The sequence below is a fragment of the Protobothrops mucrosquamatus genome, unplaced genomic scaffold, assembly GCF_001527695.2.
Source record: "Protobothrops mucrosquamatus isolate PMUCROS unplaced genomic scaffold, P.Mucros_1.0 scaffold1108, whole genome shotgun sequence".
In the NCBI taxonomy this organism is placed as follows: Eukaryota; Metazoa; Chordata; class Lepidosauria; order Squamata; family Viperidae; genus Protobothrops; species Protobothrops mucrosquamatus.
Window position 1 is genome coordinate 97,453 of NW_015387328.1, and position 19,989 is coordinate 117,441.

At 43.0% G+C, this 19,989-nt stretch overlaps 2 protein-coding genes across 2 annotated transcripts in view; both read right to left on the reverse strand.

The window, feature by feature from the left end:
- Positions 1-4,430, reverse strand: part of LOC107291288 (apolipoprotein C-I) — a 6,132-nt gene extending 1,702 nt beyond the window's left edge. The window contains exons 1-3 of the mRNA XM_015820278.1: positions 4,259-4,430; positions 2,667-2,735; positions 1,349-1,499 (exon numbers count right to left, since the gene is read on the reverse strand). Of these exons, the coding sequence (XP_015675764.1) occupies positions 1,349-1,499; positions 2,667-2,724 (209 nt within the window). The 5' untranslated portion in view covers positions 2,725-2,735; positions 4,259-4,430. The remainder of the gene's footprint in view (positions 1-1,348; positions 1,500-2,666; positions 2,736-4,258) is intronic.
- Positions 4,431-13,465: 9,035 nt separating this feature from the next.
- Positions 13,466-19,387, reverse strand: LOC107291289 (apolipoprotein E). Its single transcript, XM_015820279.1, has 4 exons — positions 19,326-19,387; positions 18,446-18,503; positions 15,490-15,640; positions 13,466-14,605 (listed from the first exon to the last, which is right to left on the reverse strand). The coding sequence occupies exons 2-4, from the start codon at positions 18,486-18,488 to the stop codon at positions 13,978-13,980; spliced, it is 822 nt and encodes a 273-aa protein (XP_015675765.1). The 5' UTR covers positions 18,489-18,503; positions 19,326-19,387; the 3' UTR covers positions 13,466-13,977.
- Between the last annotated feature and the right edge of the window lie 602 nt (positions 19,388-19,989).

Below are 19,989 nucleotides of genomic sequence, written 5' to 3' on the forward strand. Positions count from 1 at the left end.
AAAATAAAATAAAATAAAATAAAATAAAATAAATAATAAAATAAAATAAAATAAAATAATAAAATAATAAAATAAAATAAAATAATAAAATAAAATAAAATAAAATAAAATAATAAAATCTTTTCCTGGGTTCCTTCTTCCCCATAGGAACTTCTCAATGGAACTGTCTCAGCTGCTCTGTGGCGCCATCTAGTGGTGGCTGCTGCTGCATCTGCCAGGCTCCTCTGATTTGTTCTGCTAGTCTTGGTGCCTGATTCCCTTTTCGGCTTTCAGTGCCTGAAAGATCTGTCACTTTCTGGTTAATGGAAGAAACAAGCTTCGGTTCCAGAAAGCAAAACCGCAGGGAAATTTTTAATCCTAGCCAATTATAAGCTTGTAAGTCGAGGACTATACTGTCCTTTCAACCCAGAGGTCCTTAAGCTGGTCATGGATGGCTATTGACAGTGGCGTTTTGTGGTTGTCTTAACTGTTTGGACAGCCATACTAAATCAAAAGGAAGAATAAATGCATTTAAAACCAGCCCCTTCGTTTCCCCCAATTAATGGTTATACAAACTATGGAAAGAGTTTCCTCACTGAGATCACAGAGAATGTCCCGTTCCACGAAGGAATGGTGGCTTTACAGGCAGGGAGCTTCCCACCATATCAATTGCTTGGAATTTTTTTTTTTACAACAAATCGGGCATCTACACCAACGTGTAAGTCATGGGTTCTTGCAAATTGGGCAGGGAGGCTCAGAGGATGTCACATGCTTCATGACCTCATTATGCTAATGGATGGAAACCACCTACTGCTTCTCCTATGCATCATGGATGGATTGGTCCACGAGGCATAATTCACGCTGCTTGCACAATGATGTGGCAACCCTTGGGAGGTCATTGTGGCTTCCTTAACAATATGGGCGGGAAGGAAGAATTTAATTATTAATTTTACTTCTATTATGGGACAGGAGTGGAGTATTTATAGCTGGCAGAGGCAGGAACAGATCAAGGATTAATTAGTAGAGGATAAGAATTGGGTGGCTCCAGGGTTTCAAAATTGACAGAAGTGAGGACAACTGCAGAAAAACTTGCAAAATTGAATTATGAAAAACCAGGACATGGAAACAGAGTAAAAATACGCTCTGGGGAACTATCTCCAGATTTACGAAGGAGAAATTTCATGCTAAATATTAAGATGGGCTTCTTTTGGCTGATGTTCTCCAGATGTTGGGTTCTTCTGGAGAATCCAACGTCTTCTTCTTCAACTCTTTGAATTCTCAGCCAAGATGGCTGAACCAAGCCCCCTCACCCCATCCTACTTCCCTCCTACTAGTCACAGTTGGAAGAATGTGAGCTAAAAACATTCACCTGGTTTTGTTGCTAAATTCGCTGTTTTGGAATTCATGAAGAGCCGTTTTGGCCTTCTCGCCAAGGTTGTCAACAAAAGTCTGGACCTCCTTCTGAAACTTCTCAAACTTTTGGGCTAGGGTGGGTTCTTTCCCACCGTCTTCATTGGAGTCTTGGGATTAATAAATTGAAAACAGAAGCATGTTACTTCCTTACACTCAACACTAAACCCACACTTAATGTTGAGTTCATATAACAGGCACTATGCCCAAACAAATAAACCATGATAGGGCTTAATGGGATAACCTGGTTCACAGAACATGTTGGGACCATGCTTGATGCCTCACAAAACACTGGGTTGCAAACTACCCAATTGTGTTTAGCCTAGTCTGGCATGTTGTGTGAATCCAGCTATGTGTTGAGAAATTGACACAGGGTTCAATACACTCAGAACGTAGAACGAACAATGGATATTTTGGGTTGGCGTGCAAACATTTTTTGCATCATGTACGTTATTTATCTATCTATCTATCTGTCCATCTATCATCTATCTATCTATCTATCTATCTATCTATCTATCTATCTATCTATCTATCTATCTAATGTATCTATCATCTATCATCTGCCTATCTATCTATCTATCTATCTATCTATCTATCTATCTATCTATCTATCTATCTACTCTATCTGTCTGTCTGTCTGTCTGTCTGTCTGTCTGTCTGTCTATCTATCTCACCTATCAATAATCTATCATCTGCCTGCCTCTGACTATCTGTATCTATCTCTATCTCTATATCTATCTATCTATCTATCTATCTATCTATCTATCTATCTATCTATCTATCTATCTATCTATCTATCTATCTCTATCCATATTTCAGTGCCATTGTAATCTACAACAGTTGCTAAATGAATGATTGTAAGTCAAGCTAAATATATATAATTGAAAATAACTTTACAAAGATTTTTTTTTAAAAAACCTATAGAAACTTAAGAAAAAAAGGAGATGAAAAGGAGGCTTGGGAAAATACAATATCCTGTTCTAGGCTCTCTCTTCCCAGCAGGAACTCTGCGCTCTTAGCAACAGCAAGAATTCTGGATCTGTCACATTTCCCAGTGAGAGAGAGAAAAAATATCAGGGAAATATTAAAAGAACTAGCGTCTTGCAAGAAAACTAACATACTATCCAATGCCCCCCTCCCGGGGTTTAATATCAGACTTCCAGAAGTGTTGGACTACATCTCCCAGAGTTCCTTGCCAGCAATCCATCACTCTGGAGGGGAAGGGGCCTTTTTTTCTCCCCCCAGTGAAAGCAATCCTCTCCTTCCCCAGGTCTTACCTGTCACTACCGCAGACAAAGTTATCAGGAGGACCGCAACAGCCAAGACCAGTTTCATGGTTGCACCTCCTGTGGAGAAAAAAATAAAATAAAAATAGAATAGAATAGAGTAGAGCAGAGTAGAGTAGAGTAGAGTAGAGTAGAGTAGAGTAAAATAGAATAGAATAGAATAGAATAGAATAGAATAGAATAGAATAGAATAATAGAATAGAATAATAATAGAATAGAACAGAACAGAACAGAACAGAACAGAACAGAACAGAACAGAATAGAATAGAATAGAATAGAATAGAATAGAATAGAATAGAATAATTGATGGACAGGCAGAAAATAACACTCCCCAGGTTCATATGCTCCTCTTATTAGACAGATCAATTAATGGCTGCAATTTCATTTTAGGTTTGCAACCAAAATCATTCTGGGAACTGAAGTCCCAAACATCTGAAAGTCCCACACCAGGTATGCCTGCTATATATGGCGAATAATCTTCTAACACAGCTTTTCTTCTTGAAAAACCTCCAGTGTTGAAGCATTCACAACTTCTGGAGGCAGGTTGTTCCACTGATTAATTGTTCTCACTGTCAGGAAATTTCCTCCTTAGTTCTAGGTTGCTTCTCTCCTTGATGAGTTTCCATCCATTGCTTCTTGTCCTGCCTTCAGGTGCTTTGGAGGATAAGCTGACCCCTTCTTTTTTGGGTTCCAGAAATGTTTTTTTAATTTTGATAATCTTACTCTTGTTTTTAACTGTTTTACTATAGTAAATAGTAGATTCCCTCTACGAAAGGTGATGGGCAGTTCTTAAATATGATAAATACATAGAATAAATAAATAAAAGGTATTCTTTATTGATTTTGAAAATGGCTTTGTCTCATCAAAACAGGACGATGGAGCCACAGATGGTCCAGATGGTCCAGATTAAGTAATACATTAAAGGATTGAACCAGTTCCCTATTAATATTTTCGTGGATATAATTCAGTCTCTTCAAAAGGAAAGTCACTTTAATCACGTCTCTGTAGATTTTTACCTCATCAGCAGAACATATTTTGATAACAAATTAGATTTAAATTAAATTTTAATTTAAATCTAATTTGTTAACAAAACATATTTTGCTGAAGCAAAAAAATATATATACAGAAGAGTTAAATTTTCTATTTAATTTAAAATTAAGTTTTAATATTCAAATTCATTACATTTTAGGAGAGGGGGTTGTTCTATTTCACTAATTTTAAAAAAAATTGACAACGCAAGAAATCCCAGTTGTCAAACCCAAGAGAAGAATTTCCCCAAGACGAAACGCAGCAAAATTGGAAAATCTGTTTTTACATTTCTGAGCAACTGATACTGCTACTGTCAAAAAACGAAAGCCTTCATCCTAATTACGATCACCCCCATAACACATTTTCCATAAATGCCCCATGCCAATTTTTTGTTTGCATTAATAAGCCAAAAACATCTAGTTATTTTAAAATGAAAAAGAAATCAAGTGGTTTTTTTTGAGCTGAATGATTTGATGGGAACATTCTTCTCTCTATCCATATTAATCAAAGTTGGTTTTAAGTCTTCCCAACCCTCTTCGTTGCTCTTTACTTACTTGTAGCTGTGAGTGGAGACACTATTCCTGGCTGGATTCTGCAGGACCGTCCGGTTTTTTGCTCCCTATAAACCTGCCTCCAGCCTCCGTCATCAGCCTCCGGCACATGGATAAAACCTGAGCCGATGTTTTTTAATCTCCTCCCTGCAAATTAGATTGCTTCATTTCTGCAGGAAATGAAATCTCAGCCAGAGATGGATTCTGATTTTTTTCTCTCTCTCTCTTTCCTTATGTGTGCCATCCAGTTTCTTCTCCCTGTGCGACTGTCCGATGCAGGAAAAGAAGCGGGAGGGGGGGGAAGGAAGAAGGAATAAAAACAGGAAAGGAGAAATAATATTTCCCCAGTTGTTCGCAGGTGGACCACCTTTCCAACAGGGAGAAGGTGAAAATTCCCACTTGATCTGTCAGTGAAAGTCACCCACCTTTCAAAGATTTTTAAGCGATGGGATAGGAAAGTTTGACCATTGTTAGAAATAAAAAAAAATAGACTGTGAATCATAAGAAAGAGATGCCTTATTTTTACATTTTGGTGGGTCCAATCTGGCTGAAAACAGGCTCTAAACTTCCAAACAGAATAATCTGAATTATAAGAAAAAGTATAAATTATAAAAAAAATATATAAAACATCTTGATATCCCAAAGATGCCCGCTATATATACCAGCCAGGTTGCCAGTTGGTTATTTTGAGATGTCTAGAAAAGCAAGCAGATTTTTTTTAACTTTTGATATATTAAAACAAGCAGATGCTTTTGGGTTCTCTCATGGCCCCAAACACAAGCATACCCAGGGCTGTTTTGCTTTAATTTTTCCTTTTTGTTTAATACCATTTAGTTCATGATCAAGTGTTTTCACAAAAACGTTGGAAAGACAGACGGGCTGATTCATTAGCAATGCATCCCCGAGCCCACTTAACTATGCCAAGAACTGGGAAGTGGGAACTGGGAGAAAGTAAAGTAGGAGGCTATTGTTAGCATCGAGTAAAAGCTGTGAGCTTCTGCATGCTGAGTATCTTGGAAGGGGTTCAAGAGGCATTTTGACCGCCAAAAACCCTGATTTCAAAACTTTGTATCACCAGCTTCTCTCTTTTTTTTTGAAAGGGGGCCTTAGTGGAGCAATGAAAAACCTCTCTGTTTGATAAAGCGGAACATTTTCCCATTGGATACACTTATAAAGTAGTGTTTTTTTTCAAACTTGGCCTCTTTAAGATGGATGGACTTCAACTCCCAGAATTGGCTGGCTGGGGAATTCTGGGAGTTGATGTCCACCCATTTCAAAGTGGCCAAGGTTCAGAAATAGGAAGGAAGGAATGTAGGAAGGAAAGGAGATAAGAGAAAAAGGAAGGAAGGAAGGAAGGAAGGAGGGAGGGAAGGAAGGAAGGAAGGAAGGAAGGAAGGAAGGAAGGAAGGAAGGAAGGAAGGAAAAGGAGGGAGGGAGAAAAGAGAAAAGGAAGGAAGGAAGGAAGGAAGGAAGGGAGGAAAAAGGGAGGGAGGAAGAAAAGAGAAAAGAAAAAAGAAAAAGGAAGGAAAGAAGAGAAAAGGAAGGAAGGAAGGAAGGAAAGAGAAAAGAGAAAAGAAGGAAGGAAAGAAGGGAGAAAAGAGAGGAAGGAAGGAAGGAAGGAAGGAAGGAAAGAGAAAAGGAAAAGGAAGGAAAGAAGGGAGAAAAGAGAAAAGGAAGGAAGGAAGAAAAGAGAAAAGGAAGGAAGGGAAAAAGGGAGGAAGGGAGAAAAGAGAAAAGGAAGGAAGGAAAGAAGGGAGAAAAGAGAGAAGGAAGGAAGGAAGAAAAGAGAAAAGGAAGGAGAGGAAAGGGAAATGGAGAAGGGGGAAGCAGAAAGGGGGAAGGGAGAAGGAGAAGGAGCAGAAGAAGAAGGAGAAAGAGAAGGAGAAAACAAAAGGAAAAAGAGAACAGAGAAAAAAGGGATAAAAGAGAGGAGGAGGAGAAAAGGATCTCACCACCTACATGATTTTCCGAGGAAGCAAAACCTAGTTGCAGAAAGTAAGAACTCTGCTTAACAAGGAGAAACTATTCAATTAAATATGTTGAAGTATCCCATCAGGTTTGATGAGTGTTGCCAAAGACCTAGTATTTCCACACTTGTACCAACCTGTTTCAGTTCCTGATGTCATGAGAATTCAGCATGTTTAAAAAGCTTCCAGCATAAATTGGATTCCTGCTCCTCTTTCAGCTTCTCACTTTCCTCCTGAGGTCCTTGTTTTGGGCAGTATAATAAGCACGACCCATGGGACTCGACTAATTCATAAGAGTAATAATAATAATAATAATAATGATGATGATGATGATGATGATGATGATGATGATGATGATGATGATGATGATGATGATGATGATGATGACTCATTACAGGGGTCTCCAACCTTGGCAACTTTACGACTTGTGGACTTCAACTCCCAGAATTCCTCAGCCAGCCATGCATGGCTGGCTGAGGAATTCTGGGAGTTGAAGTCCACAAGTCGTAAAGTTGCCAAGGTTGGAGACCCCCTCACTTATTAGACTTTAGGCGGTCTACAGAGGGATCCAAAAAGTCAAGAAGCCATAGAAAAAGAGCTGGACTCTTATTCCAAGGTCATTGGAGTATTTTGGAGTGAATGATGGGTGCTGTAGTTGGAGCAGACTTAGAGCTCCACCCAAGAAATTCGTAGCACCCTAAAATGTGAGCATTGACTATAAGCCTAGTTCAGGGGTAGGCAACCTCAGTGTCATTGTAACTTTGAATGGTTGCTAAACGGATTGTTGTAAGTCGAGACTATCTGTACTTGCTTGGAGCGAAGGACCTCGTCGTGTGGGTTCCAGGGTGCAGAATTAGAATCGGGAGCTTCCTCTGATTTGTTGCAGACGAGGAAAGGCGTTGGCCATTCCTGGGAAATGCTGAATGTTGGCCCCGCGTGGGAATCGCTGGTGCCCCGGTTTTTTCACAAGCGTTGCGCAATGACTGCACATTGAATGGCAGGCCTTGAGTTTCCTGCTCACGAAACTCCACGGGAACAAACTGTCCGATCCCACAATGCGCCTTTTCTCCTCGGATTGTGCCCCGGCCACACAGACATACACACACACATACACACATACACACACACACGTTGGGAAAGGAGGTGTTCCAGGGAGTTTATTTGCGTTCATTGCGAAGGGTTTGTGCCGAGATCTTGGCCTCCTTTACTTCTCCTTTCCACTGGCCGAGGTTGAACGCTGGTAACCTCATCGCTGGAGGGATCCTGCAGGATTTATTTTATCTGAAGGGCTGCCAGATAAACAGGCTCGGTTAAGAAATCCTTTGTTCTCCCTGAGAAATTCTGCTTTTTCCTCCCACAACTCCTTGCGTTGTGGATCTTTTTCTTTCTTTGCAGTGTGGATCTTTTTTCTTTCTTTTTTCTTCTTTCTTCTTTCTTTTTTTCTTTTTTCTTTCTTCTTTCTACTTTCTTCTTTCTTCTTTCTTTTTTTCTTTTTTCTTTCTTCTTTCTACTTTCTTCTTTCTTTCTTTCTTTTTTTCTTCTTCCTTCCTTCTTTCCTTTCCTTCTTCCTTCCTTCCTTCTTTTCTTTTTCTTTCTTTCTTTCTTTCTTCCTCCCTCCCTCCCTCTCTTTCTTTCTTTCTTTCTTTCTTTCTTTCCTTCCTTCCTTCCTTCCTTCCTTCCTTCCTCCCTCCCTCCCTCTGTGGAAACTTACTTTCTTTCTCTTCTTGAAAGAAAACAAAGAAAGAAATTTTCCACAGTAAAAGGAATGTGATAGAAATCGGCTTTCAGATTTTAAGCTTAAGCACAAGTTATAAAGCACTAAAAGTCTTTGCTAAACTAAACTGCATTCCAATTTAGGCTGGGTTTCATGCTTCATCCCCTTCCACTAGAAACTTATACAATTTAGCCAGGAAAAATACCTGGTTAGATTTAACCAGGAAGAGCACAAGAGAGAGGAGGGGGGTAATAGAAAGATATATATAGAGAAACAGGGATAGATAGATAGATAGATAGATAGATAGATAGATAGATAGATAGATAGATAGATAGATAGATAGATAGATAGATAGATAGATAGATAGATATGATAGGTGGATGGATGGATAAATGAGTAGATGAATGAGTGGATGGATGGATGGATAAATGAGTAGATGAATGAGTGGATGGAGGATGGATAGATGATAAGTAAAAGATGATAGATAGGTAGATAGATAGATAGATGATAGATAGATAGATAGATAGAGAGAGAGAGAGAGAGAGAGAGAGAAAGAGAAAGAAAGAAAGAAAGAAAGAAAGAAAGAAAGAAAGAAAGAAAGAAAGAAAGAACAACAACAACACGTAGGTAAATCAGATGAGTAAACTACATACATTAAACAGATTATCAGATTTCTTCCTAGTTGTCTCCAAATATATTTTTTTTTCTCTGTCTACATTATCCATCCACCTCACCCAGCCCAGTCTGGCTCCACAGCTGTCTGTTTCTGTTGTGAAACTTTTTATCCCATTTCTCCCACTCCACTCATCCTGCAGTACAAGCTGAATCACTGATCATAAAAGAAAAAGAAAAATCTAGCAAAACAAAACTCCCCAGAAAAGGCCGCATCAGTCACTTTCCGGCAATGAACCAGCCTTAGAAAAGACCCGCAGCTCAGCTGGCACAGAAAAAGGTCAGTCCATCTCTGAGGGACCCCCTTTGCTCTGGGAACAAAGCCCCAACTCAAGAGCCAATAACACAAGAGTGTTGTTTTGCCCTGTGAGAATACTCACACTTTCCTAGGACTCTGCACTCAGCTCCACCAGAGCCCTGCTCCTTGGCTTAGAACAAGGGGGTCCATCTTTGGCCACCTTAAGACTTGTGGACTTCAACTCCCAGAATTCCCCAACCAGCAAGCCCAGGGGTAGGCAACCTTGGCTCTTTTATGATTTGTGGACTTCAATTCCCAGAATTCCTGAGCCAGCATGGCTCAGCTTGGAAACCTCTCCCTTTCCCCTCAGCATGGCTGGCTCAGGAATTCTGGGAGTTGAAGTCCACAAGTCATAAAAGAGCCAAGGTTGCCTACCCCTGAGCAAGCCTGACTGGGGGATTCTGGGAGTTGAAGTCTATGAGTCATAAAAGAGCCAAAGTTGCCTACCCCTGAGCAAGCCTGACTGGGGGATTCTGGGAGTTGAAGTCTATGAGTCATAAAAGAGCCAAAGTTGCCTACCCCTGAGCAAGCCTGACTGGGGGATTCTGGGAGTTGAAGTCCACCTATCTTAAAGTGGCCAACATTGAGAAACGCTGATCTACATGATCAATAAAAGTTGACATCAGTGGATGGTAACAAGCAATATACTAATTTCCAGTCCTTGCCCACTTTAGTTCCACTCATGTTGCTCTCAGCCTTTTGTTTCTGCAAATTCCTCAGACTCTGATTGATGGTTTAAAGCCGATATTCACATTTAAGTGGTTCCTTTATCCAGATTTAAGCATTTCAGCTTAAACATGGATTTTTGTAATGTCAGCTGTTTTAGGGCCGGATAGTCCTCAACTTAACGACCAGCTTATTTCCACTGCTAAGTGAGACAGTTAAGTGAGTTTTGCCCCATTTTACAAGCTTTCTCGCCACCGTTGCTAAATGAATCACTGCAGTTCTTAAGTTAGCAGCATGGTTGTTAAATGAATCTGGCTTCCCCATCAAATTTGCTTGTCAAAAGGTCTCAGAAGGGGATCTCATGAACCCAGGACGCAGCAAATGTCGTAACTATGAGATAATTAGCAAGCGTCTAAATTTTGATCACGTGATTGTGGGGATACTGCAGAGGTTGTGTGAAAAGCGGTCATAAGTTATTTGTTTCAACTTCGAATGGTTACTAAACAAGCAGTTGTAAATAGAGGACTATCTGTACAATGGATTTCCGACATTGTTTTGTTCAAGATATGCCTTTTGCTCTTCTCCCAGAATCCCCAGTTTTTAATTGGCAAAGTGCACCGCAAAAATCCAGGGTCAGTTTTGAAGGCTGCTAAAGGTTTGGGTTTATGTATGAGTTACAAAGCAACGTTGGCTAAATTAGCATTTGAAATGCGGCTCTCTTCCTTTCTGTGAAATTGTATACGACATTCATTCACCCGGCATGTGAACTGTTTATTCTGCATCTTGTTTGATCTTGTTTCCATCCTGTGGGCCAACTCCCAAAAGGTTTTCCAGCCCCATGCGCAAAGAAATCATGTGTACTGGAGTCAAACCCAAAACAAAGATAGAGTTGTTTTGCAAAAAGAGTAGGTGTTGTCTCAGCTGTTTCTGCAGTGGTTTTTTTTTTTTTAAAGGAATTTTTGCATTTGTGGGATTGGGTCCTGCATTCCTTCCGGATCTCTTCCACCACCTCAGTACAGTTGGCTGAACCACTGTTCACCAGATAAACCATGATTAGAGTCACTGAACATGCTAAGGCACAAATCGTAAAACTTTTGGAGCGAATCTGTATGACAGGCTAAGCCAAAGTTAGAATCATGTTTTCGGCTGCGAACTCAGCCCTCGATCTGGTTCAGGAGACACGCTAAGCCATCATGTCCATTAGTTTGTTTGTTTGTTGTTGGGAATTGTAGTCCAATAAGCGCTGAAAGCTACAAAACGGGGGCTGCATCCTGGCTCAGTGCTTGGATCAAATACTTTGAGGCGTCCTCTGGGTGTGGAGAACGTTTCAAGGTTGCTCAGCGTTGTGGTTGCTGAAAGTGAGAAGACAGTTGTGGCCAGCTAGACATCTTGTGGGAAAAGAGAGGAAGAGTAGAAGAAAGGTTTTGCCTGGACTTGAACAAGGATCCACACAACCTTGACTCATCCATGGAATAAGATGGAAAAATAACCAATTTGAACTGGCAGACAGGATGCTGAAGATTTCATTTCCCACCCCCTCTTTCCTCCCTTCTGTTTAGAGTGGTGTTTCTTAACTTCGGCAACTTTAAAATGTGTGAACTTCAATTCCCAGAATTCTCTAGCCACCATCTTTGGTCTTCAGCTCTCGGCATTCCACAACCAGAATCTGTGGACTTCAACTCCCAGAATTCCTTAGCTCTCATCTGTGGACTTCAACTCCCAGAATTTCTTAGCTATCATCTGTGGGCTTCAACCCCCAGAATTCCTTAGCCAGCATCTGTGGACCTTAACTCCCAGAATTCCCTAGCCAGCATCTGTGGACTTCAACTCCCAGAATTTCTTACCTCTCATCTGTGGACTTCAACTCCCAGAATTCCCTAGATAGTGTCTGTGGACTTCAACCCCCAGAATTCCCTAGCCAGCATCTGTGGACTTCAACTCCCAGAATTTCTTACCTGTCATCTGTGGACTTCAACCCCCAGAATTCCCTAGCCAGCATCTGTGGACTTCAACCCCCAGAATTCCCTAGCCAGCATCTGTGGACTTCAACCCCCAGAATTCCCTAGCCAGCATCTGTGGACTTCAACCCCCAGAATTCCCTAGCCAGCATCTGTGGACTTCAACTCCCAGAATTTCTTAGCTATCATCTGTGGGCTTCAACCCCCAGAATTCCTTAGCCAGCATCTGTGGATTTCAACTGGCTGAGGAATTCCTGGTATTGAAGTCCACACATCTGAAAAACTCTGGAAGGAGATTTTTTTTTGTGTATCTCTTTGCCATCCCTGCCTCTCTTTGCGAGAAAGTCCTTCCTTTCTGTTCAGTTGGATGCACACGTAGCATGAAGCCAGGATCAGTTGAAGCAGCCATAATGGGCTGGCTTGATTGATAACTTTTTAAGCCATAAACCATGATTTACAAATCACAGAGGCTGGGTTTTGACGACATTCTGATGCCCAAGCAAGTAAACCACCACAGGGCTTAATCCAGTCACTTCTTTACAACTCTGCACTTATTTGATTCTGCACCTATTTGGTTATTCAAGAGACATTAATTAAAATGATAATAAAACATACCAGATGCTGTTACTCTTGTATCTACTCACCTAGGGAGGGTTGAACAAATCAAGATGAAACCAATCAAACCCCTGTTCCTTTTTTAGGTGTGTCATGTGTGCAAGGCTGCTAAACAGAAACAGGTCTTCCATTACACAACGGCAACTATCATTTGCACCTTGTTTCGATACACCCGTCCCCCAATGGATCGCTCTTTCTCCAGTCAAATATGTAAATTAAAACAGCAAAAAAAAATATCTAAAGCAAACCTTATTTTTTTCCCACCAACCTATTTTTAACAATCTGGCTTGTGCCCGCTCCTCCCTTAAAACACACCTATTTTGCAATTTTACATCAGTTTAAAACAGGTTTGATGTCCTGTTCCCTAGCAATGTTGAGAAATTTGTCTGAAAAGTGCAATCTCCTTGGGAAATTTGTGCTGAGCCTTTGAAAGGCTGGTTTTGCCAAACACACTCAAACAGAAGATAAAATAAAATCACATTTTGGATGGCTAAAGACATGCTTGGCATGTAGCCCTTATTTTATTATCTGGGGCTCATCATTCGGAACTAAATCAAAAAGAGGTAGCCCCAAAAAAACAAAACACTGAGCTTTTTGTAGGTGTTTTTTTAAAACACTCTGTTCCAGATGTGTGTGATATACACAAATGTGGGTCAGAACATATGGCTAGATTCTCTCTTTTTTAAATGAAGGCCAAACTTTTAAAAAGTAAGATCAATGTAACTGGACTAGCATCACCCTTCAATAAGGCAATATAGATACAAGTTTTGTGGTTTTACCTCCAAAAAGTTTTGCCTATAAAATACTTCTTCTGGGGCGTCTGTTAGCAGGGCAAAACATTACAATAACAGGTTATTTTGATCTGGTAATTTATGGAGATGCTGATCAAAAAGGTTTGAACATGGGAAGAAGGGAAAGATATTTTAAAATTTTAAAGAGGGAGGGGTGAGTATATGCTTGCTTGCAACTGCTGTAAATATTAGAAATCGTTTCTTTATATGCCCTTTTTTATTTCTTTTGGACTTCTTCTCACAGACTTTTCTTTTTCTATCTCTCTTCACTTTTTTCTTTCCTTCCCCCCACCCCTTTCTTTAAATTTCACTTTGTGTGTCTGTAATTCTTCCATTCATTCTTGTCTGACTCTGCAGCCCTTGCAGTTTTCAGCCAAGGTTTTTCCTACAGGTTGTAAAGATGGAAAGGATGCTTATATATATATGAAAATACCCTACTGCTAAATATTTATTTCCCCTCTGCAAAAGTGTCTCTAGTTTGAGGTCTATACCATCCCAGGAAGAAAGAACGGCCCGTGACCAGGAGAAATTCATATCCAAAGTACATTTTATTGTTACAGATCAAAACACCAGTAAAGCTGAGGAATGGTGATGAAACATTTGGAATGTGGGATGTTACCATGGGAAGGGGAACGGGGGAATCAGAAATCCTTCCAGGATCTTTCTAGGAAGAATTCACAAGTGCAACACAGGACTTGGGTTAATAATACAAGACTGCAAAGGGGAGAGAAGGTTAAGAAGGCTGAATGGCAGACTCTCTCGTTCAGGGGACGATGGGCCTTGTGCAAAGCGGCATGAGGTTAGTGCAGTCTTCCCCCCCCCCATCTGACAGTCTCCAGATGTGTGGGCTTGCAAGCCCAATTCTGGAGGGTGTCATGTCACACATCTGGAGAGCTCTCAGCCAGTTGGGAAGGTTCGGTTAATACATGGCTGGCCTGTCAGGAGGCATCTCAACCAAGAGACCTCAAAAGCTTTGAGGTTCCCCTTGGTTTCCGAGGAGACGAAGCAGGAGCTTTGCGGGTGGTGCAGGACAGCTGCGTCTCACGGCTCCTGGTTGACCTCCTCCATCCCGGTCTCGGCCTGGATGCTCATGTCCTCCAAAATGGGGTTGACCAGCTGGCGGAGTTTCTCCACAGCCTGGTTAAAGCTGCTTTTCACCTCCTCAAGTTTCTCCTGCAACTGGTTCTGGAGCTCCTGAACGCGGCTGCGGAGCTGCTGGTGGACCATCTGGCCTTGCTCGCCGATGGCTTGTTTCAGGGCCTGGATCCTCTGCTGCCCCTTCTCATGGATGCTGGACAGGTAGGGCTCCAGGTTCTGACGGATGGAGCTGACTTTCTCGTCGGTGTTGGTTCGCAGCTCTCCGGCGTAGGTGCTCAGCTTCTGGCGCAGTTCCTCGGCGTCCTTGGTGAGGCGTTTCCTGAGCTTGCGCACCAACAGGTTGAACTGGGACTTCACGTTGTCCACGTTGTGGTCAACCATCAAACGGGTATCGCGGCAATATTGTATTAGCTTGCTCTTGGTCTCCTCCATGTCGTTTCTCAACTTCCCGGTGAGGGTGGCCACTTCGGTCTTCAGGCGCTCCTGAAGTTCTTGAGTATAGGGGCCAAACTTGGAACGCAGATCATCCGTGTAAAGGTCCACCTCAGCGATGGTGTCGGTGATAAGGCCACTAAGGAGACAGAGAAGCCGGTGGTCAATTTCTCGTGTCCATCGTATTCATAGAGCCATCCATGTTTGGTCTAGGAGAGCCAGTTTGGCCTAATGGTGAAGGACCAGGCTAGAAACTAGGAGACAGGGAATTCTAGTTCTGCCTTAAGCATGAAAGCTGGCTGGATGACTTTGGGCCAATCATTAGGAGACCATGAGTTCTAGTGCCATCCTAGACGTGGAAGCCGCCTGGGTGACTTTGGGCCAATCACCAGGAGTTGGTGAGTTCTAGTCCCACCTTAAACATGCAAGCTGTCTGGGGAATTTGGGGCCAATCACCAGGAGTTGGCGAGTTCTAGTCCTGCCTTAGGTATAAAAGCCAGTTGGGTGACTTTGGTCTAGTCCAGGGGTGAGGAACCTTGACTCTTTTATGACTGGTGGACTTCAACTCCCAGAATTCCTGAGCCAGCCATGCTGAGGGGAAAGGGAGAGGTTTCCATGCTGAGCCATGCTGGCTCAGGAATTCTGGGAGTTGAAGTCCACCAGTCATAAAAGACCCAAGGTTGCCTACCCCCTGGCCTAGGCCTGTATTTCTCAACCTTGGCCACTCAGAGATGGGTGGACTTCAACTCCCAGAATTCCTGAGCCAGCATGGTTCAGCTTGGAAACCTCTCCCTTTCCCCTCAGCATGGCTGGCTCAGGAATTCTGGGAGTTGAAGTCCACGAGTCATAAAAGAGCCAAGGTTGCCTACCCCCTGGCCTAGTCCTTTCCCTCTCAGCCCAACCCACCTCCCAGGGCTGTTGTGGGGAAAATTAGGCAGAGGAAGGATTGTTAATTTTGTTGGCTGCCTTGAGTTCTTTCTAAAAACAAGAAAGGCGGGATTAAAAAGTAAGAAAAACACTCACTCCAGTTCCCGGCTGAGCTGCGAGCTCCTGATCTGGGCAGTGACGTCATCGGCCATGTTCCCAGCCTTGGTGACGTAGTCCCAAAAGACGTCCATCGTTTCCTCCCATTTGGATTTTGGCTCATCTTGAAAGAAGGGATTGGCCCAGGAGGCTGCATGCAAATGAGAAAGGAAGAAAAAAAAACTAAGCCCAGATGTCTCGAGGAGGGGGACCTTTCGAACTCAGGACCCGCCAATCGGAAAGCACCCTTGGTCATCTGTCCCTTCAAAGTAGGTTCTTGAGTAGGTGTTGTTGGTACTCCGGCTACGATTGTCCACAAATGCCACCATCTTCCCTGAACTGGTGCCCTCTAGAATGCGCTGGACCAGGTCCCATAATCCCGTAGCCATCGTGGCCACATTTGCTGGGCATTATGGGGCCTGAACTCTAGTACATCCGGAAGGAATCGGCTCAGGGAAGGAAGGCTCGCGTTAATCATTGCATCTATAGCAACTGATAACTTGAGGGGTCCTTGGTGGTCTCTGAGCTTGGCTGTTTTCTTGCAGACGTTTCATGACCCAACTAGGGAACAATATCAGTGCTAGAAGGGAGTGGGGTTTGAGGAGAGGAGGAGGAGGAGGAGGAGGAGGAGGAGGAGGACTGAGGGGTCCTTGGTGCTCTCTAAGCTTGGCTGTTTTCTTGCAGATGTTTCATGACCCCACGTAGGGAACATCATGAGGGCTAGTCCTAGCACTGATGATGTTACCTAGTTTGGTAATGAAACATCTGCAAGAAAACCTCCAAGCTCAGACCGCAGCAAAGACCCCACAGTCCTCCCCCTCCTCCCCCTAAACCCCATTCTCTTCTAGCACTGATGATACCTAGTTGGGCAATGAAACGTTTGAAAGAAAAGAAGCAAGCTCAGAGACCACCAAGGACCCCTCAGATTATCCATTGCCATAGATACATTGATCCTTCCCTGAGCTGATTCCTTCCAGATACGCTGGACTTCAGGTCCCATAATGCCCAGCTTGTCCTAGCACTGATGATGTTACCTAGTTGGGTAAAGAAACACCTGCATGAAAACCGTCAAGCTCAGAGACCACCAAGGACCCTTCAGATTATCAGTTGCCATAGATACATTGATCCTTCCCTGAGCTGATGCCTTCCAGATATGCTGGACTTCAGGTCCCATAATGCCCAGGTAGTCCTAGCACTGATGATGTTACCTAGTTGGGTAAAGAAACACCTGCATGAAAACCAGCCAAGCTCAGAGACCACCAAGGAGCCCTCATTTCAACCCTAAGTTACAAATATTCTTGTTTATTGGAACTGATCATCTCTTTGGCTGAAATTCTTCCTCCTCTTCCTCCTAAATCAATGCCCCCCCAAGCATGTTGGCCTTTTCAAACCTTTTCTTACTTTTTTATCTCTCCCCCCTCCTTTATCTGCAAGGTAGGATAAAAGTCAAAATATACTGAGCAGTCAAGGTTGTACTACATCAGCAGGCAAGCCGTGACAGAAAAAAAAACTTCCTTCTTTTTTTTCCCCTGTGGTTAATTACAGTGGCCTCCTGTCGTTATGCAGAATGCCCTCACCTCTCGGAGAGCTGTGTTGTGGCAGGGAGTCCCAGAGGCTAGACGGGAAGCAGGAAACAGACTGGAATGGAGACTAATTCAGTTCTGTGTAATTTACTCAGCTTTGATGAAATAGTTACTTCTTAAGCCACGTTTAGGCAGGGCTGGGTTCAAGCATGACTCAAATCCTGTTTCCCCCATTAATGTGGCTTGTCGGAAGCCAGCTGGGAAGGTCACAAGTGGTGATCACGTGACCCTGGGATGCTGCAACTGTCGTAAGTACACGCCAGTTGCCAAGTGTTCGGATTTCGATCACGTGACTGCAGGGATGTTGCTACAGTACGAGGACTCTTGTAAACCATTTTTTTTCAGTGATGTAACTTGAACGAAGGGCTGTAAGTCAAGGAATACCTAAACGCCATCTTTAATTAAAAAGGATGGCCTGCTATACACAATTCACTCATTCATTGCCTTCCCACAATCTACTCAGCCCCATTAAAGGAGAATATTTGTAACTCAAGGTTGAAAAAAGGGCTCCTTGGTTCTCTCTGAGCTTGGCTGTTTTCTTGCAGACGTTTCATGACCCAGCTAGGTAACATCATCAGTGCAAGAAAGGAGTGGGGCTTGCAGCATGGAGGAGGAGCAGGAGGAGGAGGAGGAGGAGGAGGAGGAGGACTATAGGGTCCTTGGTGCTCTCTGAGCCTGGTTGTTTTCTTGCAGACGTTTCATGACCCAACTAGGTAACCTTATCAGTGTTAGAAAGGAGTGGGGTTTGTGAAGGAGAAGGGAGGAGGAGGAGGAGGAGGAGGAGGAGGAGGAGGACTATAGGGTCCTTGGTTCTCTCTGAGCTTGGTTGTTTTCTTGCAGACATTTCATGACCCAACTAGGTAACATCATCAGTGCAAGAAAGGAGTGGGGCTTGCGGCATGGAGGAGGAGGAGGAGGAGGAGGAGGAGGTGGTGGTGGAGGAGGAGGACTATAGGATCCTTGGTGCTCTCTGAGTTTGGCTGTTTTCTTGCAGACATTTCATGACCCAACTAGGTAACACCATCAGTGCCAGTCTAACGTATTATGGAAACCTCAGTCTCTCTGGATCAAACCAAGAGTTCAGCCAGTCCATCTTTCTGGCGTCCCAGTCTGCCCAGAGACCCTAAGTTTTATTCCTTGCTTACCACTGGCTACAATGTCCCCTCCCTCCCAGTAGAGAATCCAGAGGTACATTGCCACTGTACATGGAAGCTCCACCTCCGTGAAGGAGAGGCATCGTCTACATGCCAGCGATATTCAAGAGAATCAAAAGAGGGTTGAGAAGCAGACTGCTTACTGATTTTTCTATCTCCCCCCCAACTCCTTGGTTTCCCCTGTTTTGTAGAATTGCACGTCCCAGTTTGGTTACTTACCACTCAAGAGCCCCACGGCGAAAAGGAGAGCAAAGAGCTTCATGGTGATCGGTCGATCCTTTGGGGGAAAAAAAGAGAGAGAGGCACATCAGGTTAGGAGGTGAATTTAGGGGAAATGAGAGATTTCTTTTTCACACACCCCCAGGACCCTAAGACCCCCAGACCCAGGATCAGTTACAGTTCAGCAGTATTCTTTTTATTCTATTATTCTATCTTATTCTATTATAACCCAGAAAGGAAATTACTGCACTGTTAAATTCCCGTTGCCAGTTCAACATCCAAGCAACACCTTGAAATCTCAACCTCTTGTTTGTTTCCTCCAAGTTTTTGGCATTGCCGTCACCAACAGACCCACCATCTCCCTGGTTTTCCGTTTCTAACCCAGTTTGCAACCGGCCACCGTCCCAGAAAAAAAAGTTGCAAAGATCCAAAACAAGTCGTTGCATCTACCTGTAGATTTTTAAACCTAAACTTTTCTTATTAGGTATAATACCAGAAAAAAAATTGATAAGCAAAGTGCGTATTTAACATTGCATGTACTAACAGCAGCAAGGATTGTTATTTGCTCAGCACTGGAAGAAGGAAGAAACACCACTAGGCGAAAAGATAATCCAGAAGATATTGGACTGCGCCGAAATGGACAGACTTAACAATGAGGATCAAAGAGAAAGAAGATACAGGATATTTTCAAACGTGGAATTTATTTTATCTCTGGCTGGAAAAAAGGGGTAGAGACTAAGGATGTCCCCCCTTGTGCTATTAATCAAACAAATTAGCCCAGACCACACCGTGTTCATTAAGAATTAATCAAATGTAATAATAAAAAATCAATGACGCTTTTTGAAAAGAAAAGAAAAAAAGATCCAAAACAAGAACCCACCGAGTCGCTGACGAGTTTTCCTGGTCTTTCACCTCCCTTTCTGCCGACTCCGGGAAGTTTGTTCTGTCAGCCCTTCTACTCAGCAGACTTTTAAATACCCAGCTCAGCCTGGGGGGGTGGGGGGGTGGGGGTGGAGAAAAGGGGCGGCCCTGGCAGAGTCAGCAGCTGGAAGAGAGAGAGAAAAAAAAAGCTTGCCGTGGTGGCATTGGGGACAAAGTTTAATCTCCATCACCACTTGAACACCCAGGCTTAACCCTGACATCTCCAGGACATAAAAACAGGGAGAGAAATAACAACTCATTGGCACATCTGGAAAAGGAGGCAGTTTCTGTGCACACAAAGCTCTTGGCACAGCTGGAAAAAGAGGCAGGTTCTGTGCGCACAAAGCTCTTGGCACAGCTGGAAAAAGAAACAGGTTCTGTGCGCACAAAGCTCTTGGCACAGCTGGAAAAAGAGGCAGGTTCTTTGGCACAAAGCTCTTGGCACAGCTGGAAAAGGAGATGTCGGGAGACAGACATACCTGGGCATCTATTCTTCTCCTACCTGTGATGTTGGGTGTGCCGGATTGTTATTTTGTTCACCTGTATTTATTTATTTATTTATTCATTATACGTAGTTGTTCAACTGGTACGCTGCCCAACGCCTGACTAAAAACGAACCAACA

Bases quoted from the DNA above. Each gene is read 5' to 3' on its own strand.
- LOC107291289 (XM_015820279.1), bottom strand. From the start codon at position 18,488: ATGAAGCTCTTTGCTCTCCTTTTCGCCGTGGGGCTCTTGAGTG. The intron at 15,641-18,445 runs GTAAGTAACCAA...ATTTGCATGCAG, and splicing joins CGCCGTGGGGCTCTTGAGTG to CCTCCTGGGCCAATCCCTTC. The intron at 14,606-15,489 runs GTGAGTGTTTTT...CTGTCTCCTTAG, and splicing joins CAGCTCAGCCGGGAACTGGA to TGGCCTTATCACCGACACCA.